The sequence below is a fragment of the Podarcis liolepis genome (genome assembly GCF_965112155.1).
Source record: "Podarcis liolepis genome assembly, chromosome: 15".
Classification (NCBI taxonomy): Eukaryota; Metazoa; Chordata; class Lepidosauria; order Squamata; family Lacertidae; genus Podarcis; species Podarcis liolepis.
In genome coordinates, this window is record NC_139566.1 from 23946497 (window position 1) to 23972943 (window position 26447).

Genomic DNA, 26447 nt, shown 5'->3' on the forward strand with positions numbered 1-26447 from the left:
AATGCAGAGGATGGAAGCCAGACTGCGTTATCTCAAGAGAGAGGCGTAGGAAAAAGAGAAAGCTGAGACAATGAGAGCAAAGTACAAATCCAGATATTTAAAGCTGAAAAGGAGATCAGGCTATGTAAAGGAGATGGTTTTTAAGGGGACAGGGAGCAGTAGTGTGTGTGGCCATCACTGCTCCCACAGAAGGCATTGGTCACCACCAACTTAGATGACCTTAAAAGCAGCTTAGATAAATTCATGGAGGAGCTGGCTATCAATGGCTAGTAGCCGTGCTGGCTATGTTCTGCCTCCACAGTTGAGGCAGGAATGCTTTTGAATACCAGCTGCTGGAAACCACCGGAGGGGAGAGTGCTGTCGTGCTCAGGTCCTGCTTGCATGTTTCCCACAGGCATCTGCTTGGCCACTGTGCAAACAAGATGCTGGACTAGATGGGCCATTTTCCATTATCCATCAGGTTCCTCTTATGTTCTTATGTGCACATTCCATGTGAAAAGAGCTGGAAGGTTGGTGACTGATGGAGGGATGGTAACCCAGAGGCAGAACTAGATTGGAAGTTACATGTTAGGGGCTGGTTACGCAGCAGTGCAGGGTTTCTGCCACATGTTAAAGAGTCCACAACAGAGAAATCTTTTCCCCTTTCCGTCTGCCAGCCCTGCTTTGTTACAGACGCAGCGGCACGCTTGTGTCCGTCCCCGAAAACGGCCTCGCAGAGCAAGGGGAAAGGCACAGTGGGGGATTTTGCTGTTGCAAATAAAAAATGTAACGTTAAGGTTTTTATTGTCACTCAGCTGTCCACGTCCATTGTTTTTGAATGACAGCAGTCCGAACAAGAGAGGCCCCCCGACATATAACGAGCACATAACCAAGCGGGTAGCGTCAAGCCCTGGGCCTCCGGAAGGTCCAAGCCACCCTCGGGAGCCAAGCACACCCCATCGCTATCGAGAGGGAAGGACGGAGATGCGCAGGGACAAGTCTCCTGGGCGTCCTCTAGAGAGGGAGAAATCTCCTGGCAGGGTCCTGAGCACTCGCAGGGAAAGGTCTCCTGGGAGGCTGTTTGAGGAGAGCAGCAGGGGACGGATGCAGGTGGGGGGAGCAAGGACTCCCCTCTCCCAAGTCAACAAGGTAAGCTGGACTGTCCTGCACCATTTATCGTACTTTACAGTTTATTTTTATGCTGCCTTTTAGCCAAAAAGGCACCCCCCTCCAATAAACATGCAAATGCAAACAATACAGATGATAGAAATCCAAAACAAAACCTTAAATGTATTTTTTTAAAAAACACAAATACATTCCTGTTCCTGAAAATAGGGCAATGAACATTCCCCACAAAAATGTTAAGAGAGAGCCAGAGTAAATACTCAAGCAGCGGCTCCTCCCTAAAAGGATCCCAGGCAGAGGGGAAAGCTGGTGTCTCTTGATGATTCCAGCAGATTCTCTCCTCTGTAGCAATCTCTCTATTACAGCAGTTGTTGCACGTTTCTTTTCTCATGGACCACTTGAAGATTGCTGGGCGGGCTGCAGCGGGGCTTGAAAGGTCACTTAAAATTTATTATCTTGTTATTCTGCAAAGGGAAGTGCATTACTCACATAAAACCCTCACGAGCACACCGCTGTAGAATGTAATCAGTCCAAACAGTACGCGTGGGTTAGCTGAACTGCAGCCGGTGAAACCCGCCCTTATAGGCTAACAAAATGTATCCAGTGTAAACCAGGAATTCGCAGCTGACAAAATTGGACCGTTCTGATACTGATTTAGGTTGATAACAATTTGGAGGGACACACCAAGTTTTGCTTCTGGATTTTAAATATGAAGTAAACTGAACTTTTCCTTCAGCACAGGTGTCATTGTTGAAATCAGTGCCATTATTAAGAAAAATCACGGGCACTAGGCCAGATCACTGTTTTAATTTTCCAGGGGAAATTAAGTAGACCTCCCCAGAACCATATTATGAAAATCATGGGCTCTATGGCAGGGCCTTGTTTCCTTGTTGGAGAATCTACCCCTGGTCAAAACTGTCTTGATATTGTCATGGGTGGGGGGGAGCTAAAGTAGAGGACTTATTATTGATTTGTTCTGCAAACTTTCTATGAACCACTTGAATGGAGCTTCTATGGACGTCAATTTGAAAACCCCAGCTCTGTTGTCTATCTAATTAATAATAATAATAATAATAATAATAATAATAATAATAATAATAATTTATTATTTATATCCCGCCCATCTGGCTGGGTTTCCCCAGCCACTCTGGGCGGCATCCAAAAGAATATTAAAATACTATGATACATCAAACATTAAAAGCTTCCCTAAACAGGGCTGCCTTCAGATGTCTTCTAAAAGCCTGGTAGTTGTTGTTCTCTTTGACATCTGGTGGGAGGGCGTTCCACAGGGAGGGCGCCACTAACGAGAAGGCCCTCTGCCTGGTTCCCTGTAACTTGGCTTCTCGCAGTGAGGGAACCGCCAGAAGGCCCTCGGAGCTGGACCTCAGTGTCCAGGCAGAACGATGGGGGTGGAGACGCTCCTTCAGGTATACTGGACCGAGGCCGTTTAGGGCTTTAAAGGTCAGCACCAACACTTTGAATTGTGCTCGGAAACGTACTGGGAGCCAATGTAGGTCTTTCAAGACCGGTGTTATATGGTCTCGGCGGCCGCTCCCAGTCACCAGTCTGGCTGCTGCATTCTGGATTAGTTGTAGTTTCCGGGTCACCTTCAAAGGTAGCCCCACGTAGAGCGCATTGCAGTAGTCCAAGCGGGAGATAACCAATTAACTTGTATGCCGCTTCATATTTCAGCAGAAATCTCTTAATTGGCTGTGCTATTGTGTGGAATAGCTTCAAATCGTAGCAATTCCCAGAGAGCAATTCTACCCTTCATACTAGAAAAATCCCTTATATATAGGAATGATCCCAGAGGAGTTGGCTTTGTGGTCTAGGTGGCTGGGGCAAATATTGCAATCAAGCAATACATCCCTGTGCGTTCAGATTCAACGCTTATTAAATTTATATGCCACCCTCCTTCCAAAGGAACCCAGGGCAGCTAACCTAGCAATACTAAAACAATACAAATAAAACTTCTAAAAGTAAGTCATCTGCTCTCAAATCTAATAATTTCAAGGCTGCCAGAGACAGGTATTTCAGCTATCAAATACCTGTCTAAACAGGAATGTTTTAAAGCTCCCTCCAAAAGTTAGTAATGAGGGAGGCCAATGTACCTCACTAGAGAGGGCATTCCACAAATTGGGAGCCACCACCAAGAAGGCCTCACTGTTGATTGTTGGACCCAAAATGGTGGATATTGGGGAAAAGCGTTATTGGAAAATGTTGTTGATTAAATTTCTATACCGCCCTCTATCTGAAGATCACAAGGCAGTAGCCTCTGTTTACTACTAAGCAGTATGCGCTTGAGAATCTCAGTCCAGCACTGCTGTAAACAATTCTAGGAACTCTGACGCCAAGTGCAACTGCTGAACTTCATATCATTTTCTTCCTTTCTGTAACAGGTCTGGGACCAATCGTCAGTATAAGCTACACAAGCCTCCCCTTGACCTTGAACTGCAGGAAGAGCCGAGGAAATGTACTGAGTAGATGCACTTCTTAACTTAGCTGCCCAGGTACCCATCCAGCCAACAGCACTGGGCCCCGAATAATTGCTCTGGCAACAGGATCCGATCCACCAGGACTCAAGTTGCTCGCAAGGATCGTTTGCATCTCAGTTTCTTTTCCTGCAGCTTCCTGCAGTTCGGTTTTTCTCTTCCCCTCTCTCTCCTTTCCCCTTCCCTCTTTTTGAGCACTTTGTTACTACCGTTGCTCTTTCAAGCAGTTCATGGACTTTTTATACTTCGCTTTTAGCCTTTTACCAGCCCGCCCTCGCCCCACCTCCCACCCCCATCAACAGAAGTCAGATGGGATGGGGATCTCACCTACGTCTTGAAAGGTGGGCTATATCAGCATTTGGGAAAGATGCTGGAATTCTGGGAAGGCCCTTTAACCGGCAAAAGGCCACAGCGATTCGTGTCTCCACACCCAACATCATTAGCTTCTGCTGTAGAGCTTTTAGAGAAAGCCTGATCAATTTAGTCCATCCGCTCCTTCCAAAACCTTTTGGAATTTAGGATTCCCAAAGAAAAAAGATACCCGTTAAGTGCAGCTCTGCCGTCAGCCGGGTTACAGGGAAGGGAACGTCCTGTTTTAGCTCTCCCCAAATATCCCGCGATAACACAGAATAAGTGGTCGTGATCCACTTCTCTCACTCTCTCCTTCTGCACTAAAGCAGTATGGAGGTGTAAAACCTCCCTCTCTTACCCAGGTTTTCTGCATGGCAGCTCCCTGCATGCTTCCTATACACCACCATCCTCCTGGCTGCAGTCTCCTTTTCAGTTGCTTTTGCTAGATATTGTATCTTGTACCTCCCGTGTTAACTAAACTGAAGCCTTTATAGATTATGCTGCAACAATAACCATCATTGTTTACTGGGGAAACTGGCACTGAAGGAGAATGAGCTTTAACAGTTCTCGATTCCACGACAACAGAACTTAGCGAGGCATGACGACATTCCCATCCCCAGCCTGCACTAGGTAGGATCCTGTTCACAAACGTATCACTATATACTGGATAAAGGCTAAGCTAAAGGAAAGGCCTCCTTGCCGCAGCGGTGCAACCAGCGCTCAGACGCTACCAAAGAGGGGAGTGGGGGACCGAAACAAAACAAGCCATAGTGTGGTTTGTACTTTTTTGGGGTAGGTCAGGGAACCTTTGATTCTCCTGTTGGCGTTGGGCCCATAATGATCGCTGGCCGGGGCTGATGGGAGACAGAGCCCAACATCTGGAGGCCCACAGTCAGTGGGAATGGGTTGCTGGCTTCACCTGGCGGTCAAAGGCAGGTAGCAGCTTTTGGGGAGTAGGTGCTCTCACCGTGCCATTTGCTCCTGCCTTCGTCAGGTCCCCATTTGGCTCCCGTTCTGGAGGTCCGCAGGCTCCCCATCCCTAGTACAGCAACGGACCGCCCCTTCCCGGCAGTGAGGATAAAGGCAAATTTTAACAGCTTTGGCAAACTCTTCCAAACATTTCTCCATCACTTTTTGCCTTCCCGCTGCAATCCCCTCTATAGCTTCTCACGTTCGGGTGTTGCTGAGCCACCGAGGCAAACAAGTTTCCAAGTTTAGGCTTTCGGCCGTTCGATTTGCTTTAGCTGCTGCGTTTCACTCCAAGCTGGCAAGAGCAAAAATCCCACTCTGCCTGTCCTGCTTACTCCTTTTGCCAGCTGGTGCTGCCCTACTGGAGAGGCACCTAAAATCTCTTCTGCTTCAATCAGTGCCCTTCTGGAGGGTCTTGTGGATTACAGGGTCTGGTCTGTTGTATATCCGGGCTATTTTATATCAGATGGTTTGTCAGGAAACATGCTGAGACTTCTGCCTCTGGGTCTGGGTGTTCTGAAAGGTTTTTAAGGTCTTTGCATCTCATGGAAAAAAAAGTCCCTCGTGACCTGAAAGCTCGGCTTGTCGAGTCCTGAGAGTGTATATCTTGTGTCTTGTTTGTGAAATGCTTCCTGCTATAGAATAGCTCAAAGGACTGTACATATTTACAAGAAACTTTATATTCGTAAAAAACAAAAAAAAGGAAATCAAATCAGTTTCTACTTTTTTATTGTAAAGTGTGCATCTTTATTTTCGACCACCAGCCCTTTGTTTTAACGGTGGCTGGGGAAAGGCGTCTTCAGCTACTTGAAGGGGCCTCGCCCTCACCCTCCAGGAATCCCACGAAGAAATAATTGTAACGTTAAATTTGCAAGCGGAAGCTTGCTAGCATCAATGAGGTTCTCGAGCATAACTACAATATAGAATTTGTTGTCACTACCTTTTAACGATTGCAGAAAAGGTAAAGAAACAACAGGAGCAACTCACACTCCACCTGGAAAAGTATTGAACTTGTTGTTAACAATAATCAAATAAAAGCAAAATTCACTCTGACTGGCATGGTGCAGTGACCTTTTCCTTCCTACAGGAGCAGCAGCAGCTTAAGGCGGGTGGGAGAGCATATCTTCCACCGTTGTCTCTCAGAGCCTTTATAACTCACCACTGCCTTTTAAACGGGGGGGATTTTAAAAAAATTATATACTAACTTTCACTTGTTGTCTGCCATCCTGGAGGCCTGTCATCAGGCAGAAAGGTGGCGTTATAAATATTTCAAGTAGCAAGACTATAAATAAATTGTCAGAAGTTACTCTGTGAGTGCTTGGCTTCCATGGTTGTTACCTGAAGTCACAGGGATGAGCTGAGCGTCCCAACCCTCTCCATTGCTGCAGGATAAAAGCTGCCAGGCCTTCTAGAACGCAGCAGCAGCAGCAGTAATTGCTAAACTTCCAGCTCTCCATCTTCAGTCCTGGAGTAAGCTATCCCGTCCCCATTAGGAAGCCAATCTGTCCATTTTTAAATATTGAGCAGCAGGTCAGCGGTCCCGGCAGACACACACGAGCCAATGGCTTCCCATAAGCACCGTCCTAAAACAACAAAGGGGGAATAGTTCCTTGCCCTCTTCCTAGCAACAACACCCCTAAAGCTTCAAGTTTTTTTTTTTTAAAAGAACAACTTATTGCCCATGTTAATTCAGACTGTACATCTCAAAACAAGTAACGCTTGGCAAGAGAATGCAAGTTCAGACTATAATGTAAATACTTCTATTTTTAAACGAAGCCAGTTTATACAGGGTCTGATGTATTCTTCTACAGGGATCGTGTGTGTCTATTACTAACTTATCGGCTTTACAGGAACTGAAGTGTGTTTCCTGATGAGTTGTACACCTAACCTTTTCCCAGCCTGCTGTGGGTAGGTTACCAGTAAGCGATGCCCCCCCCAGCCCCGCCCCAACCACCACCTTAACCGCCACCTTTTGGTCTCCATATAGCTCATAGTGATGCTCTGCATAAACAAAAAAAAAAAAAAAAAAACCAAACTGCTTTGACTTCTGTTGTGCCTAATCTTGAATGTATAAATGAACTGCAAGCTTGTTTACAAATGTTCCTTTATTTTTCTTTCAATGTGCACATAAATATACTTATTTAAGACTCACTGTTTCAGTCCTGTCGATAAGATTCATAATCAAACTGTGGTTTTTTTGGGGGGTGGGTGGGGGGAGGACTGCTGGTGAACTAAACAAAGCAAGCATTCTCTTTCCTCCGCTCTCCCGCACTTAAAGCAATTGGGCTGCCCACCCTTTGTCCGCCATCTCTAGCTGTGCATAATTCTGCATTTTGCTCACAGCGGGGAGGAGTACGCAGGGTTTGAAGGCCTGCCCCCAAGCATTGCACACCTTCAGTTACTAACCTGACTTCTGAGATCTCATCTGCAAAGCCCCCGCCCCACACACTTCCATATTTGAAGCTGCCAGGGCCAGAAGTTTCTGGGGCAACTGAATTTTACATGACCGTACTGCATCGTAGCACTCATTCTCCCATTCCAAATTACCACAGCCTTCCACAAATGGTTAGATTACATCCACTGCTGACCACCGGCTAAACTGACTAGGGCACAGATGAGAGGGGAAGGCTGTTCTAACAGGAGGGGGGCTCTTATCTACCTCCCCATGCCCCTGAAGCTAACAGGGAACTTTCTGAGAATACACTTGTGCTGTTGCTCAACTCCTGGTGAACACAGCTGTACTTCCTGCTAGTGGATGTGGTCTGCAACAATGAAATGTCAAGGACAGCGAGTCGTGCTAGCTGTGCGTAGAGCTGGCTGGGGTTGGGAGTTGCCGCCCAGCAGACTTCTCCCCTTAACCTAAAACTGGCCACTCACTTCCTTTATCTCCCCAGTTTTATATTTATAGTCACCAAAAATTGCAGGTGGGGAAGATTTCAGTCGTCTTGGGGAGGATTTCAAATGCAGCGAATCTCATGCCATTTATTAGGGCAAAAATATCACATAGATGTGCAATATTTTGTTTATTAATTTAAAAAATGTAAAAAAAAAATGGGGGCAAAAAAGCAGTAAATCTATTGAGTTCAGAAGAGCTTGGGATTATGTAAGAAAAAGGGTGTGTGTGTCTATATGAGAGAGAAATGTTACTAGGTATGGTGATTCAGCCTCCGCAAGAGCTGTTTATGCATGGATGCTTAAAATGGAGCCAGCAGAGAAGTTTTAATGTGAAAAGCGTGCTCATTATGATTTCTTAATTTGTCCTAATTAAATGTCGCTTTATACCTTTGACGCAGGGGTGGGGAACATGTGGCCCTGCAGATGTTGGACTTCAACTCTTATCTGCCCTTAATGGTTAACCTGATCCAGCATGGTTGAATTTACATTCTTAACTGACTTCAAAAGAGGATTAGACGAATTCGAGGAGGATTTGCCATAGTTACATGAGCCATAACAGATATAGTCTCCACTGTCAAGAGTTGGCATGCTTCTGTATGCTAGTTACAGGGAATCACAAGTAGAGAGAGGTAGTGCAGTGTTGTCTTCAGGTCCCGCTTGTGAACTTCGCAGCCAGAGAACAGGATGTTGTACTTGATAGACCTCTGGCCTCATCCAGCAAGGCTTTTTTGATGTTCTAAATGTCCCAGTGGTTGCTCATAAACCTAGCAGTTTTAGAGATGTCAGAGCGTAAGAGCTGCTCTGCTTGGACTGCATCTAGTTTTGAATCCAGTTTCCCGCTGTGACCAAATGAATGTCCTGTGAGAAACATAAAAGCCAGGACATAAAGGCAAAAGCACCCTGCCTCATCCTGGAGGCAGCTCTTGTGGCTAGTTGCTATCTATACCCTTCTCCATGAATACTTCTAAACCCCTTTTAAAGTTTCTGCTTGGAGAAATAGTTAAATGTGCTGCAGGAAGAAGTTGTTTTGTGTCCTGAATCCCCCTACCCTTTTTTAGCTTCCTCGAATGACCCTTCAGCTTCTAGTGTTACGAATACAGGAAAAAAGCTTCTCTCTGTTTTCAATGTACCATACATAGTTTTAAACATCTATAATATCCACCTGCCTTCCTTTATTTCTTTTTGCTAGGCTGAAACAAATGCCACAACCTTTTCTGCCACTGTGTGTCTTTCTGCTACAGTATATCAACCGGTCACACCATTGCTTTTGTACAACAGCATAATGATAGTGGCGGTCTTATTTTTTCCACCCTTTCTCTAGCAGTACCTAGATGGAGTTTACATCCCGCCCCCCCAAAAAAAAAACACTGCCCCACGCAGAGTTGACATTTCCACCAAGCTATCAGTTATAGCCTCCAGAACTCTCTTCTTGATCAGTCACTACAAGCACATATGTGTAGTTAGGAATTCGTTTTGCCCTAATCTGCATGACTCTGGACATTCGCTTCTTTGCTTGCCTGCTCCAAGAGCCTGATCTTTTCGATTAGCTCATCTTCCTCATCATAGTGAAAGTAACTAGAGCAGAGGGTGGGGAACCTCAGACGGGAGCCAAATACATCCCTCCAGACCTGTGCAGTTTGCCCTCCAGTTTGTCCTTGAACGCTGATGTCTCTCCCTTGTTGATGGAGATTAGAGAGGGCTGTTTGAGTAGAGACTAGCCTACTGTACAAAGGTAGCATTTACATTTGTTGCTCCACCCAACTTTTGCCTCTGGCCTCACCTACCACCAACATGTGGCCCTCAGGCTGAAATAACTTAACCGTTCTGGAACAAGAGGGATCACAGGTTGAGAGGCTACTATATGTTGTTGTTGTTTAGTCGTTTAGTCGTGTCCGACTCTTCGTGACCCCATGGACCAGAGCACGCCAGGCACTCCTGTCTTCCACTGCCTCCCGCAGTTTAGTCAAACTCATGCTGGTAGCTTCGAGAACACTATCCAACCATCTCGTCCTCTGTTGTCCCCTTCTCCTTGTGCCCTCCATCTTTCCCAACATCAGGGTCTTTTCCAGGGAGTCTTCTCTTCTCATGAGGTGGCCAAAGTATTGGAGCCTCAGCTTCAGGATCTGTCCTTCCAGTGAGCACTCAGGGCTGATTTCCTTCAGAAGGAATAGGTTTGATCTTCTTGCAGTCCATGGGACTCTCAAGAGTCTCCTCCAGCACCATAATGCAAAAGCATCAATTCTTCAGCGATCAGCCTTCTTTATGGAGGCTACTATATAGTGACCATTAAATTTTCCTGTAGAGTAGCTAACTTAGCTCCACTGCGAGACAATCATTTTGTTGACCTCCAGCACTTGGTAAACCCGACCATACAACCCCCACCCCCCCTTTGTCTTGCCCTACCTAACAGGCATGTTCCTCTCACATATTGCAACAGGTCACAGGTGACAGTATGGGTTGCAACCTTTGCCGTAATGTCGGGAAGTTAACCTGTGTTCCCTTCAAGAAAGGTGCAGAGGAAATGCTCACTCTTCATTATGTAAACTGATTTTATTTTCTTTTTAAAAAAACTGATTTCTGAAGAGAAAAAACAGCAAACAGAAGATTTTTTTTAAAAAAGCAGACGTGAAATACTGTTCTCAACAGCGGTCTAGAGCAGGGATGGGAGCTTGGAGCCACCCAGCTCCCATCTGTCCCAAGCAGCTGGTCAGACTAGGTTAGGGATGAAGGCGGGTGCAGCCCAATGACACCTGGAGGAGCCACAGGTTAGCCAGCCCCTGTTCTAGAGTGCCTGTTCTACCTATACATCAGTTTCAGCTACTCAAAGCAATAAAACTGCCTGGTGGCCTCAAAAGATTGGTAAGGAATCAGAAGGGAAAAAACCACACAGGGCTCGCTTGGCTAAGAAGGCACAAGCTGGTGCCACAGCAGGCTAGGGAGTGTGTGCACCTTGGTGTGACAGACAACACATTAATTGGCCTTTTTTTTGGGGGGGGAGACAAGCAGGCAGCTTATCTTTTATGGGAGGTGTAGCCCCTTGACGAGCCTCCTGCCACAAACAAGGGGAGGCTACAGCTGTTTGAGAGGAGAAGCATCCTGATTCCTTAGCATAGAGACATGTGAAGGCCTGGGGTGCAAAGCCCACCTCCCCTAGCAACCCTGGAGCAGGGCAGCAATATTGCTTGGGAATTCTAATCTTTGGAAAGGAAGGAGCCACATTTCTGAGCAAGCTATCCAAGAAGGTAGGGGGAGAGAGGAGGCTCGTAGGACCCAGAAAGGGTTGGTCCCGAAGCTTCACAGCAGTGTCCAACTCTTCTAGCCTCTTTGTAACATCCTGCTGCCCACTGGGCAGTAAAACCACCAACCTAAATCCATCAGTCCAGCTGCAGTAAACTGAAAGATGTGCCAAGCATTTTCTGCTGGCAAGTAACCAAAGCTGGTTGCCTTTGCCAGTCATCTGAAACCTGGCAAGTCGTGCCCAGGTTACAAAAGGTGACTAGCGGGGAGGGCAGGGACGAACAAGAACGAAAAATAAAAAGTTATTTATAAGGGTATGCCCAGATTGCTACAGAAGGAAGACACCTTCTCTTACACATATTGCTGTACGAAAAAAAGCAAAGCCACTTTGGGGACTTTGGACGACTGAAGGTGTCCATTCATTCCGAGTGCCCAGTTCAAAAATTCGTTTGTCTTAACTCTGCAAACTAAATGCCCTTGGCAGCTTGTGCGTCTTCATAGATCCGCCCCCCCTGCTATTACAGGGCGATGAACCCCCTCAAAAACCCACGGCCTTGATTGGCAGCACAAGTGGGTACCTGCTTGTGGGGCTAAAGAACATTCAAAGCAGGAGGGGGAGAAAGAGAGCAAGGCAAATTTGGGCTCTTTTAAAAAATATAAAGATATATATAAATATGCGTTATGATTCGACAGCAAGTCCGCTACTGTTTCAAAGAGCATACGCTTCTCATTTGTTCCCTCCGCTGCTCCATCGGCCTGGGCACCCAGCTCTGCTTTCATATGGGCTTATACAGCAGCGTAGTGACATATTTCTTCTTGTAACGGTGGGTAGCGCTGAGCACCATGACCCCGTCCTAGGAGAGATTTGTGAGGAGAGGGAGATCAGAAGACGGAGCCGTCTAAACACCGGCAGACAGCAACGACTTCAGCCGCCGCCTTACCTTGATGGAAAGGGCATAGAGGTGATTCAGCATGACGTGATTCGGCTCGGGAAGCAGGGCAGGATCGCACTAAAGAGGGCGACAAAGGAGAGTAGTTCAGGACACGGATGAGGAACCCTTTTCCAGCTCAAGGGCCACGTTCCCTCTGGAGGAGCCTGCCAGGGGCCACATCGCTGTTGCAGGTGGCACCAAAGTCAAGTTGAGTGGAGCATAGCTACATCCCAGCAATAGGCAAGGGGCAGGTTTCTGCACCACTGTTGTCTCCACCCAACCAAGTAACAGGCACCGATGCAGTTCACAGACACATTCCAGCCAGGCATAGGCTTCTGAGGAAAGGGCAGAGAGGGTTCAGTGAACGTGTGGTTTGGGGGGAGAGGTGCAGCTTAAGGAGAGGGTGTGGCTAAGGGAGACTGCTAAGGGCCGGGTACAAAGCCCCAGAGGGTTGCATTTGGCCCCCAAGCACTCTACTTGATTTAGGACTAAAAGGTAAAGGTACCCCTGACCATTAGGTTCAGTTGCGGACAACTCTGGGGTTGCGGCGCTCATCTCACTCTATAGGCCAAGGGAGCCAGCGTCTGCCCACAGACAGCTTCCGGGTCATGTGGCCAGCATGACTAAGCCGCTTCTGGCAAACCAGAGCAGCGCACGGAAATGCCGTTTACCTTCCCACCGGAGTGGTACCTATTTATCTACTTGCACTTGACATACTTTCGAACTGCTAGGTGGGCAGGAGCTGGGACCGAACAACGGGAGCTCACCCCGTCATGGGGATTCAAACCACCGACCTTCTGATTGGCAAGGCCTAGGCTCTGTGATTTAGACCACAGCGCCACCCGCATCCCTATTTAGGACTAGGGCTGGGCAATATCTGGTTTTCAGCATCATGATACATCACCAGCAAAGAAATTGTGATATACCAATATTTCACAATGGGACGCAGGTGGCGCTGTGGGTTAAAGCCTCAGCACCTAGGACTTGCCGATTGAAAGGTCGGCGGTTCGAATCCCCGCGGCGGGGTGCACGCCCGTCGTTCGGTCCCAGCGCCTGCCAACCTAGCAGTTCGAAAGCACCCTCGGGTGCAAGTAGATAAATAGGTACCGCTTACCAGCGGGAAGGTAAACGGCGTTCCGCGTGCTGCGCTGGCTCGCCAGATGCAGCTTGTCATGCTGGCCACGTGACCCGGAAGTGTCTTCGGACAGCGCTGGCTCCCGGCCTTTAGAGTGAGATGAGCGCACAACCCTAGAGTCTGGCAAGACTGGCCCATACGGGCAGGGGTGCCTTTACCTTTTAATATTTCACAATATCTGAAATAAGGATGGTGCTATGTAGAGGCAATGGCTGGCTTCACAGTCTTCCCCGCATCATGATTTTTGCCGGTGCCTGCTCTTGTAATTCGCCTGCCCCAGCACGAGGCAGTGGAGCAGAGTTAATGGGCTGCAGGAATCAAGAGAAACATTGGCTGGTTCCATGGTTTTCCCCACATTGTGATTTGTGCATAGCAAACACACACACAAACAAACACATCATGATTTGCGATATATTGCCAGGTCAAAAATTATGAAACCAACATCCCAATATGGACTTCAAACAGCTTTTGGACAATATGTCGCCTAGCCCTATTTAGAACTTTGGATGCAAAATCAGGAAAGCCACTAGGGGCCACCAGAGGACTCTTGTACACCTACCAAATACATTTTTTTTTTTGTAGCATGAAAGAGAAACTTTCCATTCCTGTGGAAGCTTCTGAAATGCAAACCCAAGCATGACCGGTTTATTAAGAAAACAGGATGCAAGGTAGGGCAAGGCTTATTATTATTAATAATTATTATTATATTTGTAAACCATCTCCCTTCCATGTGTAAATCTGAGGGCAGTTCACAGCATAAAAATACAAGATAAAAACACATAATAAGAAAAAAAGAAACCAATAACCCTCCTCGCCAGGTTAAGTCAAACAATTCAGAGTTTCAGTCTCACTGCGCCACCTCTGTTTTCAAATGGAGAATCCCCACATAAAAACTGCCCAAAGCTGGTAAGGACACACCAGCTTACACAGTGAATTTGATTTGGGGGGAAAGCGGGGGCTTGCTTCTATCTTCACGTTTCTCTACTCACCGAAATCCCAGTGTCTTTGTTTAGGATAACCTGCAGGAGGTGCGGAGGAAGAATAGGGGGGGACTTGAAGCGCTCTTCAGGCTTACAGATGTAGGGTTCCTGGTGGTAGGGTCCGGGGGGTGAACTCGACAGCTCTGCTCAGGGAGGGTAGGGGGGAGAGAGGGGAGGTTCCTGTGGTTAACCTTGGTCTATTTGGGGGAAAGCACTTCTAAACAATTTCCCATTTCAGCCGTGGTCTTGAATCCCCAAAGGTTTCCTTACTTGATTTCTACACTTTACCACTGAATGCCATTTATTCAGCAAACTTTACTGCCTGTTTAGCCCACTTGAGAGAGATCCTTTTGGCACTCTCAGCAATGCCTTTTTCAACAACAAAATCATTATCATTGTTGAATTTATTGCCCATCCTTCACCACCAGGTCCCAGGGAGGGCTGCGACAATTTAAAACTTGGTATTAAAAACAGTTAAAAGGTTTAGAATGTAACTGATCAACATCTGTATAGCTAGATCATTTCTTCTAGCTCATCCAAGACAGCAGGATGTTCCAAGACAGCAGAACAACATTTGGGCGAATAATATATGATGCCTTTAATTCTGGATGCTGCTGCTGTTCTTACCACCCTGGACAATTTGGTACCATCGGGAAACTTTGCTACCTCACTGCTCACACCCAACGCCAGGCCAAGTTTAAAAAGCACAGGCCCCAATACCAATTCCAGCGAGGAAGACACTTTTTACACCTCTGCACTGTGAGATATGTCCATTTATTCCTACCTGGTGCTTTCCGTTCTTTGATCCATAAGGGATCTTATCTCACGATTGCTAAGCTTCCTCGGGAGTCCTTGCTGAAGAACTGTTTGAGACTCTTAAGTGCACAATGTCTGCTCGATCACCACCTTCCGTGTGGTTACTGACACTCTCAATAATGTGCCAGGAAGAACGAAGCCCTCCAGAGTTAACTGCATTCAGACCGTCCCCAGTGCCAGGAAACAAATAGTGTTCAATGATGTCACTTCTGCAAAATGCACAGCTAGACACTAAACCCTGGACCAAGGCAACACAGCACCCCCAACCATGGAGAAGCACGACACCAAGATACCTACCAGATACATCTGAGGACTTTTGGGAGTCCACCATTAAAGCATCAAATACTTCAAAGTCTGTTTTCTTCACCTGGATGACGTTGTTGACAGTCCCCAGCTGGCTGGTTACTACAGGCTAGGAAGAAAACCAAGGGGCAGCTTGTAAATTGCTTTGGAGTGCCTCATGGGAAGAGATTGGAGGAGGAGGAGGAGGAACAGAATGTAGACCAGCAAAGCTCTACTTTGCATCTCCAAAATAGGCTCCACCCCATAGCTTTTGGGAACCTCCAGACTGTTAGACTCCAGCTCCCATCAGCCCCAGTCAGAGTGGCCAAAGGTCATGGATGATGTCAGCAACACCTGGAGGGGCACAGGCTCCCCACCCATGACCTAGGCCCTGAAGAATGAATCTCAGGCCTTCCCATGGGAAGGATGTAGGGAGATTTTTTTTTTTTAAATGAGATGTCTTCGGTTGAGTGTCTGACCAACGGCAGGTGCCCCACTGGTTCATTACAGAAAGAAGTCAGTTGTCAAAATTGGTTTGCACAAGGATATACGTGACCTTATGCTGCTACGTCAAGTGATGGCCTACGTATGTAAAAGGGCCACCACCTTTGATGTGAACTATCATACCTAAAACAACACACTTTCCAATGCACCCGGCATTTCGCATGTTCATCTGCCAGCCACCAATCACGGAGAAATTACAGAAGGCGGAGGCATGGATGCATGAACCAGCCCTTCATGATGGCCAAGTACGACTGAAAAAGGCAGTATTACCTCTGCAGGATCATGTGTCCATTGGCCATCCACATAAAACTTGTATTGGTGTTCGCCTTCTGGGAGATCGAGAATTGCTACAAAGTTATTGTGGCTATGAATGAGAGAGGGAGGGGATTAAAAAGAGAGAGGGGGAGAGGGGATACAATTAATCCTTTACCGTAGAAAGTGAGTCAGCTAAATAATAATTTAAAAGTCTGAATCTGAAGAGTGGTCCAATCAGAAGGACAATTTTTGCCTCTTCCCATTCTGCAGACAACCCACCCCAAAATACTGGAATGAAACACACAGTACCGTCCTGCCCACCAAAAGCAAAACCCCAACAGCTCTCCGTGAGTGCGATTGTAGGCCGCTCTTGCTTAGAGGCTGGGGATTTGCAGCGATGTTTTGTTGCAAGACTGGCTCCCCATGCCCATAAAGGTGAGCCGCTCTTGAAAATGAGCATTGGCTTCACCACCAGTATTTGATAACAGCATGGCACCAAGCTCAGCCCACTTTTCCTGCTCTTGTGGGAAACTGCGGTAAGGACAGACGCTGTAGATACCCTTCAAAACATATTGGGCCTCCTCACCAAGACAGCAAACAAAGGTAGCCCAGACCAAGCCACAAAGATGCTCACCTCCGTGTCAGTGGAAGTTTGCTCCAGTTGTTAAAAGAGCCGGACAGAAAGACCTCTTTGCCTCCTCCGGTCCAGCGAAAAACGGTTGGCCGAGCTTGTGTAGGAGCCTTATCATTCACCTCGACGTCATGCTGCCAGGCCAGGAATTCTTCTTTTTCCTTGCCAAGCTGCGTGGGACAGGGAGGGAGGAACATGTGGTGTAATGGCCAAGTCTTGGCAAAAATTCAGTTCCGCAATCTGTTTTAGGTTAAGTGGCTACGGGGTGGGTCATTTAGGGTCCAACTTGCATAGCTGGATTTCTCCTTCCTTTCCTTTCTCCAGGCACTCCCAAAATCTTATCCATAGGATCCCACAACCTTCTGAATCAGACCTTTGCTCCATTTTGCCTACATACCATTATCTGACCGCCTCCTAGCAGAGGGTGAAGGAGGTGGAAACAGACATTCAAATGACTCAGTGTTTGCCTAGGTCTGACTTGGAGGGGACCCACTGAAATTAACAGATCCAAGTTATTGGATGTCTATTACGATCAGTGGGTCTGTTCTGAGTGGTACTAAAGCTTGATGTAACCCAATGGCTGATTCCCCCTCTCTAAAAAGAGAAACAACCAACTGGCTGCTGGAGTTTCTGCAAGAGTAAACTGGCGCCTGTCTCACATACTTCAAAATGGCAGCATGAACCCTTTTGCTCGGCTTTCTCAGCGAATGAGGGCGAACGCCTGAGGTCACATACCTTTATTTCCTCGGCGTGGAACATGTCGGCGTCTTCAGGGCTGTCCATCAAGATCTTCGGCCGGTCTCCATCCTTTGTTCCTCCGCTATCTCTCCGAGGTGTCTTGTGGCTCCCTTGACGCTCCACACCAGCCCGCTCACTGCTCGTGTTCCCCATTGCTCTTCAGATCCCAAAGAGAAAGGCAGCCACAAATCTCTGCAACAAATCAGGTGCCGGAGAAACCAGAGGCTGTTCAGTCGGCATAAACAAACAGCCCAGCTCACAATCTAATAAGCAATGGGCAGGAGAATGACAAGCTGGTGGTGAAAATGAGCCAGTGTAGTTTACTGCTGGCTTTTGACTGCAGAGATCTGGTTTGAAAGCCCTGCTGAGTTACAAAGTCCACTACATGTGCTGTTTGGTTGGTTTACTGTCTTTGGTTTGTTTGTTTGTTTCCTGTCTTGAAGCCAATGATGCCATTTGAGTGGGGATGAACACCAGGCACATAAGGCTTGTGTCCTGTAGAGAGAGAAGCTTAGAACCTGTGTGGTGTCACAATTAAAGTGCCTGAGAGACCTGGGTTCAAATCCCCACTCAGCCAGTAAGTTCACTAAGTGACCTTGATTCACTCCCCATCCCTCCCAGCCTAAACTACTTCACAGGGCTATTGAGAGGAGAGAATGGAGAGCAAAAAGGGGAGGGGAGCAAAAAGGCCCTTGGCTAATTAGTGGAAGGATGGAATAAAAAATAAAAATGCAATGAGGTGAAAGCATAGAAGGTCTCTGGAAGCATCTCCAGCTGAAAGGAGCAACATCTGCCATGAAGATCATTAGATTACCTTGGGCCACATTCTCAACCTAATCTCCCTCACAGGGTTGTTGTAGAGATAAAATAGAAGGGGGAATCTGCAACCTGTGCTCCTCAGAAGGCCAAGCAAGACAAATATATTCTTTTTAACTGTCATCTGCCCCAGCTGCAACAAAACATGTCTCTCCCTTATCAATCTCTAGTGCCACAACAGGCACTGTAACCTTCCAATAGTTTGACTTCAGCCACAAAGGCACACTCCTCCATTGTCTCCCGAGACAGACGGATGCCAGCAAAATATTCAGCCTTTTCTCTAAGAAGCTCAAGATAGCATAATGGTTCTCCCATCTCTTGTGAGATAGGTGAGTCTGAGTGTGTATGACTGGACCAAGATCACACAACAACATTAATGGGGGATATGAACCCAGGTCTCCCTCTTCCTAGCCCAATATCCCTACATGTATCTTCCAAATCAGGAAAACACTTCACCTGGGTTCCAACGAAATGTGCTCCACTAAATAAAGCTTTAAACATGCACAAGACTCAAAAAAAACCCCAAAACCTGGGAAGCTGAACATTTGGAAGATTCAGGACAGACAAACAGGAAGTCCTTCTTCACACAGCATCTAATTCATCTGCGAAATTAGCTGCCACAGGATGTAGTGACAGTCACAAACTTGGACAGCTTTAAAAGAGGATTCAACAAACTCATGGGGGATAAGGCTTCTACTCTAGGTGGCTGCTAGCCTCTACTGTCAGAGGCAGTACATGCCTCTGCATGCCAGCTGCTGTGAATCGCAGGTGGGCAGAGTGCTATTGCACTCATGTCCTACTTGCAAGCTTCCCTTTGGGCCAGTGTGAGAACAGGATGCTGGAACCAGACGAGTCCCTTTCACCTGGTCCAGCAAGGCTCTCTCACCTGCTGTGAGTTGTGTTCAAGCTGTGACTTGTCCTTCAGGCCCTCCCTCCCTCCCCAGTAACATATGCAACCCCTAAGTACCACCAGTCAAGAGGACATCCAGCAGAAGGTACATAGAATCAGAGAGCCAGAAGGGACCACGAGGGTCATCTAATCCAACCCCCTGCAACGCAGGAATCTTTTGCCCAGCGTGGGGCTCGAACCCATGCCTTAGCATCTGGTTGGCTTCTCTGAGAACAGGATGCTGTCGGCTTGACCCAGTATGGCTCTTACGTTTTTATACCTCAAAAGGACTGGCATAGCTACAACTGTTGAAGGTTTTGCTCAAGTTGTGAGTTATTCACCCTTTGACACCCCCACCCCACCCACCCACCAACCTCCCGCCCCTAATATTTGCAACTATTCAAATATCCCAACTTATAAAAAGGACATCCAGCAGGAAAGGAAAGGAAAGACCCCTCTGTGCCAAAGACTCCAGAGAGCCACTGTTGGTGGAACTATAAAACACTGGGCTAAAGGGACGAATAACCTGATCTGGTTCGAGGCAGTGCCTAATATATCTAACATATAAATTCAAATAGTGATGTATGGAAGTGAGAGCTGGACCATAAAGAAGGCTGATCGCCGAAGAATTGATGCTTTTGAATTATGGTGCTGGAGGAGACTCTTGAGAGTCCCGTGGACTGCAAGAAGATCAAACCTCTCCATTCTGAAGGAAATCAGCCCTGAGTGCTCACTGGAAGGACAGATCCTGAAGCTGAGGCTCCAATACTTTGGCCACCTCATGAGAAGAGAAGACTCCCTGGAAAAGACCCTGGTGTTGGGAAAGATGGAGGGCACAAGAAGGGGACGACAGAGGACGAGATGGTTGGACAGTGTTCTCCAAGCTACCAGCATGAGTTTGACGAAACTGCGGGAGGCAGTGGAAGACAGAAGTGCCTGGCGTGCTCTGGTCCATGGGGTCACGAAGAGTCGGACACGACTGAACGACTAAACAACAACATAAATTCAAAGTCTGGCAGGCAAGTGGCACCGGATGTGCGCGAAGAACCTTCGTTTCACCTCTAGCGCTGCGCAGGGAAGTGGGCTTTTCAAAAGGCTCGCTTGGTGACCTTGGGCCAGTCCCCTCCTCTCAGCCTGGACCTTCCTCGCATTAAACACCAACACTTGAATGCTAAACAGCAGGCAAAGAATTATCCTCTGCACATGCTCAGGAGCCGGAGGGGGGGGAGGTTCCGGGGCTCAAGCAGCCTCTTTGTGCCGTGGACGGAGGAGGGAGTCGCTGCAGCGCCCGCCCGCTTCCCTTTCACTCACCTGCAAGCGGCTCCGCAACTCTCTTCTCGGGGTCCCCGGACAACAGCCGTTCTCGCCACTTCCGGTTTCTCCCCGGCCGCCGGAGAAACAACTTCCGGTCTTGGGGTGATCCTGGCGGCGCAGCTGAACTCTAGTTCTTACTGCGCATGCGGATGCGCGAAGCTGGCAGGGGGCGGGGCGTGGCGGGAGCTTACCGGAATTTAAAGGGGCCGCGTCGCCTTTTTACCTTCTGCTCCGGCGGCGAGAGTTCTAGGAAGCGTCACTCGCCCGCAAGTCTCATCGTCTCGTTTATTCCCACCCCCGCGCCGCCCAACTGACTCCTGGAAATGTATGAGGAATCTAAATGATCAGAGGGAAGGAAATAGCACTCCGTACATGCTCAGAGGCTCCCTCTGTACGCGCTCAGAGGCTGCGAGCCCATACATGTGCTTATTCAGAAGTAAAATAGAAAAAATAAAAATAAAACCTTGTGTGGCACCCTTAAGTAGAGGTGGGGAACCTGTGGCCCTTTGGGTATACAGTAATTAAATTACTTCCCCCATCACCACCCACTGCTGATCATTGGTCAGATGTTGATTGGTGAGGACAAGTGCTAAGTAAAGGTAAAGGGCCCCCTGACCATTAGGTCCAGTCATGACCGACTCTGGGGTTGCAGTGCTCATCTCGCTTTATTGGCCGAGGGAGCCGGCGTACAGCTTCCAGGTCATGTGGCCAGCATGACTAAGCCACTTCTGGCAAACCAGAGCAGCGCACGGAAACACCGGTTACCTTCCCCGCCGGAGCGGTACCTATTTATCTACTTGCACTTTGATGTGCTTTCGAACTGCTAGGTGGGCAGGAGCAGGGAGCGAGCAACGGAAGCTCACTCCGTCGCAGGGATTCGAACCGCCGACCTTCTGATCGGCAAGTCCTAGGCTCTGTGGTTAACCCACAGCATCACCCGCGTCCCTGAGGACAAGTGCTACAGCCCAACAAAAACTGGAAGCCCAGAGGTACCCAACTCCTGCCTGCTCTAGTAGCAAAATTAGTTATTTATTTCATAAAAAAAATTCCATACTACTTGATTGTAACAAACCTCAAAGCAGTTTGCATGAAGAATAGAAAAATAAAATTATCAGTAAAAAGAATCAAAACAATCAGAAAACTATAACCAGCAATAAGCTTTAAAAAAAGCACACACACATCAGCATTTTACATATCTGAGTACAGTGAAGGCACCTGCCTGATATCAACAGGCAGGGAGTTCCAAAGTGTAGGTGCTGCCACACTGAAAGGTTGATTTTTATATATATATATATTTATTAACTTTTCAAAGTTTATACAAAAAAGACAAAAAACAAAAATACAAAAAATTAAAAACACATATAATCTCACTCACTTATTTTCTTTTAACTTATTTCTCGGACCTCCTCATACCTCCCCTTTTTGTATTCCAATTCGAATTATTCCTTCAGCAAATCCTCTCCCTTAATTTTCACTAAATTTTACACCTTTCTTTCTTCTTTTTTTTCCTCCCCAATTATCTTAATCATTACAGCTAGTAACCACTTAAATTCAGTCCAACATCAATCTAACATTCACTAATTTTATAATATTTCCCAAGATAGTCCTTAAATTTCTTCCAATCTTCTTCCGCCATCTCTCTTCCCTGGTTTCGGATTCTGCCAGTCATTTCTGCCAGTCCCATGTAGTCTATCACCTTCATCTGCCATTCTTCCAAGGTGGGTAAATCTTGTGTCTTCCAATACTTTGCGATAAGTATTCTTGCTGCCGTTGTTGCATACATAAAAAAAGTTCTGTCTTTCTTTAGCACCAATTGGCCGACCATGCCCAAGAGAAAGGCTTCTGGTTTCTTAAGAAAGGTATATTTAAATACCTTTTTCAGTTCATTATATATCATTTCCCAGAAAGCCTTAATCTTTGGGCACATCCACCAAAGGTGAAAGAATGTACCTTCAGTTTCTTTACATTTCCAACATTTATTATTGGGCAAATGATAGATTTTTGTGAAAGGTTGATTTCTTACAGATTCCGAACCTATATTATGTGGCACCTGAAACAGTGCCAGTTCCGCCCATTGAAGCGGTTGAGAGAGCACATATAGAGTAAGATGATCTTGGGAGTAAACTGGCCCCAAGCTGTGAATGGATTTGGATGCTAATAGTAACACCTTGAACCTTAAACCATGACTTGTCTTAAATAAAATACAGTGGTACCTCTGGTTACAGATGTATTTGGAATGATGCTTCAAGACTCTTGCGGGGATGAGGAACATCTGTGGCCCTCCAGGGGTTGCTGGACTTCATCACCCCTGCCCATTCGCCATGCTTGCTGGGGCTGATGGGAACTGGGGTCCAACAACATTTGGAGATTGGGGGGTACAGGTTCCCCATCCTTGTCTTTGGATTTTTGGTGCAACAGACTGTTTAGCAATAGGCACCAACACACTCAGTGGATCTGATTTAGTGGACTGGAATCCACAGAAGTATGTTCCATACCACAGCCTTCCACAACCTGGTGCCCTCCAGTTTGGACCTCCGTTCTCATTAGCCCAGTTTGGCGTGTTAACGGAGGAATCTGAGGGCTCCCTTGGACAAAAAGACAAAGACACCAACCAGGACAATTTGGAGCAAAAGAGCAGCCTGTAGGCTTGGCCTTTATTGAAAACTGTCGCTACAGGACTCCCACCCACAACAAGATGAAGCAAGATGGAAGTCCCGAACAAAAGAAGACCCCAACTTTTATTAGCTACTAATCCCCCAAGCCACACCCCTAGAACTACATCACAACTACATCATTGTCACATCACAAAAAGGAGGGGTTGTGGAAGTAACCTGAGTATGTTGTCACCTGGCTGGTTCCTCCTTTCCCCCTCCCCATGAGTCATTTCTAGAGGACAAAGGGGAGTTGGCAGTTTCCTGCCCCCAGAGGGAAGATTTGATCATTGTCCTTTGTTCCAGTCGTGTTGAATCCACTCCCATATGCAAGTCAGTTGGGTCCTTGATGGTCTTCTGTCTGGGACCATCAAGGTTGCCATGCCAACTGGGCAGGGCTCCTGAGTATGCGTTGATACGGTTAAGGGATTATGGCCGTCCTATATCAAACCGTCCCCCTTTGATAGTCCTTCCTTCATGGAGCAAAATAAAAGTGGACCGGTGTAGATCCAATGTATGGTTGATTTACTATGAATTTATAACAGAAACGTTGCATATGTCGTGTGTGAGTGTGTGTGTGTCGTGTTTGTTCAAACTGAATGTTTGGGGGGCAGGTTCCTGCAACAGGATATAGGCATGTACTCAGCCCCTCATAATATCCGTTCTTCTGACCTGGTCTGCCCTTGGATCTCTTCCCCGTTCCCTTAGCCCTCCTACCCTCCAACAGACTGTCACGACCAGTGGCGTAGCGTGGGGGGGTGCAGGGGGGGCCGGCCACACCGGCCGCAACATCTGGGGGTTATGGTTAGGGGGCGCAAATCCACGGGTTAGGGGGCGCAAATTACTTGCCTTGCCCCGGGTGCTGACAACCAACGCTACGCCACTGGTCATGACCCATGACATCGCTTGGGGTTGGACTAGATGATCCTTGGGGTCCCATCCAGCTTCACAGTTCTAGAACCCAGATACCATGCAATAAACTCAGAAGATGGCAAGTATCTGGAGCCGTTGTCCCTCGGGGAAGAGCTGCCAGGGCTGCCTTCTGAATCACCCCAACTGGAAGACACAGGCTTACCATCCTCTGATTCCCAACCCTGCAGGAACCAAAGACTGCTGAATAAGGCAAGGGCCCTTTAACAGACAGCTGGCTCCACTGGAGGAGGCGGAGCTCACTGAACTACTGGTCCTGGTCAAGGTATATAAGGCTTCAGTTGGCACTACACCTTTGCAGATAACTGCTGGACTTCCCTTGTGGTCTTATAGAAGAGGCACTGACCTCTGTGTTTTTTTTAGTTATCAGGTTGCAGGTGAGCCTGTTTTGTTGGGGAAAGCAACTGTCTACTGGATCAATCCAAACAGATACCTAAGCTAGTCGCTGAGACTGGTAGGATGGAAGATGGGGAGGCCAGCAGTAGGTGGCGCCAGAGCCAATGACAGGCAGGGCTGACTAATTCTAACTTTTGCCTTCATCTTTCTCCTATTATGACGACTTAAGAAGGCAGGTGTGGAGTGGCTGAGAACAGGCTGAGGATGGTGGGGCAGTGCCCCACTAGCCCTAATCGACAGCTTCTCCTGAGGTAGCCCTGGGCTGTTGCTTGAGAACTGTGACAGCACTTCCAAGATTAGATGGCCCAATACAAAAGCAGAGTATATGCATGTTGTACCAGGGCTGCAAGCTGACACCTCGGATAAGCCCTGGAAGTTTCTGATGGCTGTTTAAATACAAGCTGTTCCTCCTCTCTGGTCTACTCAGTTTAACAACTTCCCAAGCGTCAGGATGATATTTCACCCCCTAAATGCCTTGGCGGTGCAGCTGAGCAGCATAGGAGGACCCTTGTGGAGCAAGGAAGGAGCAGGGTGGCCTTTCTTTGCGGAGGGCCGAAGTTCTGCAAGTGCAATTGGCTCTCTGCCGCTTGAGATATAACTGAGGACTTCCGAAGTTGCTCACATTCAACAGATAGCCAAGGAATAGGTCAGTGGTAGGGCTGTGGCTAAATCTTTCCTCCAGCTTACCAAAGATTTCCTTCCTCTGCAAAAGGGGCTTCCATTTTCCTTTTCCAGGGGCACAAAGCGTGAGTGCGTTCACATTTCTGTCCCGGTTGGTTTAGTTTAGGGACCAGTTTCTAAAGGGGAATGCTGAGATTTACCAGGGCAATTCAACATTCAAAGGAAGTCTGTTCGTGTTTATAGAGAGCCAGTGTGGTGTAGTTGCTAGAGTGTTGGACTAGGACCTGGCATAGCTCAGGGTTCGAATCCCCACTCAGCCATGTGAACTTTTGTGGGCAACCTCAGGCCATTCACTATCTCTTAGACCAGCTAACTTCACAGGCCTGTTGTGAGAATAGAGCAGAGAGGGGGGAAATCCCACAAAATACACCACCTTGAGCTCTTTGGAAGAAAGATAGGTTGTAAACAAAATGAATGAAGGTTTTTAAGCAGAGGTTGGGTGGCCCTCTGTCATGGTTGCTTTAGATAAGATTCCTGCATTGCAGAGCTGTTGGATGAGAGTACCCTTGGGGTTCCTTCTCTACAATTCTATGAATGAATGAGGGACGCGGGTGGCGCTGTGGGTTAAACCACAGAGCCTAGGACTTGCCGATCAGAAGGTCAGCGGTTCGAATCCCTGTGATGGGGTGAGCTCCCGTTGCTCGGTCCCTGCTCCTGCCAACCTAGCAGTTCGAAAGCATGTCAAAGTGCAAGTAGATAAATAGGTACCACTCCAGTGGGAAGGCAAACGGCGTTTCCGTGCGCTGCTCTGGTTCGCTAGAAGCACTGGCCACATGACCCGGAAGCTGTACGCCGGCTCCCTCGGCCAATAAAGCGAGATGAGCACCGCAACCCCAGAGTCGGCCACGACTGGACCTAATGGTCAGGGGTCCCTTTACCTTTTATGAATGAATGAATGAATGAATGAACATTACCGAAGAGTGGATTTGCCTGTGCATTTGTCTTATTGATGATAATTTGCTACTATTGGGTGGAGAAAGGAGCCCAGCAGAAGCCTGATGCTTAAATCTTCACTTGGCCCTCATCTCTTATATTTAGCTGCCCTGCTCTAAAGTTACATATCAGAATTACACACACATCGCTGTTTTACAGAGCCCAGCTGTCCCAAAGACCTGGAGGAGGCTAATCTGATCCAGGAGCTGAGGACAGCAATTTACCTTCCCATCTGTCTCTGCCTGTAACGCGTGTGTGGCGGGGCGGGCGGGCAGGCTTGGTTTTGAGGCACAGGGAATGGCACAGCAGAACTTGAGGTGGTAAATAAAAGGAGACTATTTGTGTGTGTGTGTGTGTGTTTGTGTGTGACAGAGAAAGAGCTATCATGAGGCAGTGAAAGCCTGAAGCAGATAAATGGATAAAAAAGGTCCTGCTCCACTCATAGGCAATCAGGAATACACATCCTTTGGACTTCACAAACCAAATGACTGGGGTGGATAGCTGGTGGCCTGCCCA

General features: G+C 47.5%; 2 protein-coding genes across 13 annotated transcripts in view; one reads left to right on the top strand and one right to left on the bottom strand.

The window, feature by feature from the left end:
* Positions 1-11560, top strand: part of CIT (citron rho-interacting serine/threonine kinase) — a 116079-nt gene extending 104519 nt beyond the window's left edge. For 9 of the 12 annotated variants that reach the window (XM_083478418.1, XM_083478420.1, XM_083478419.1 and 6 more), the window contains 3 exons: positions 795-1128; positions 3504-9664; positions 10080-11560. In XM_083478418.1, the coding sequence (XP_083334544.1) occupies positions 795-1128; positions 3504-3527 (358 nt within the window). In that variant the 3' untranslated portion in view covers positions 3528-9664; positions 10080-11560. The remainder of the gene's footprint in view (positions 1-794; positions 1129-3503; positions 9665-10079) is intronic. The other 3 variants (XM_083478415.1, XM_083478412.1, XM_083478416.1) reach the window with 1 other exon arrangement.
* PRKAB1 (protein kinase AMP-activated non-catalytic subunit beta 1) lies at positions 10343-20490 on the bottom strand. The gene is made up of 8 exons (XM_083478885.1): positions 20338-20490; positions 17319-17513; positions 16587-16753; positions 15968-16061; positions 15209-15323; positions 14105-14238; positions 11990-12058; positions 10343-11902 (listed from the first exon to the last, which is right to left on the bottom strand). The coding sequence occupies exons 2-8, from the start codon at positions 17472-17474 to the stop codon at positions 11825-11827; spliced, it is 813 nt and encodes a 270-aa protein (XP_083335011.1). The 5' UTR covers positions 17475-17513; positions 20338-20490; the 3' UTR covers positions 10343-11824.
* Between the last annotated feature and the right edge of the window lie 5957 nt (positions 20491-26447).

Bases quoted from the DNA above. Each gene is read 5' to 3' on its own strand.
- PRKAB1 (XM_083478885.1), bottom strand. From the start codon at position 17,474: ATGGGGAACACGAGCAGTGAGCGGGCTGGTGTGGAGCGTCAAGGGAGC. The intron at 15,324-15,967 runs GTAATACTGCCT...TTTTCTTCCTAG, and splicing joins GGACACATGATCCTGCAGAG to CCTGTAGTAACCAGCCAGCT. The intron at 11,903-11,989 runs GTAAGGCGGCGG...AATCTCTCCTAG, and splicing joins TCTATGCCCTTTCCATCAAG to GACGGGGTCATGGTGCTCAG.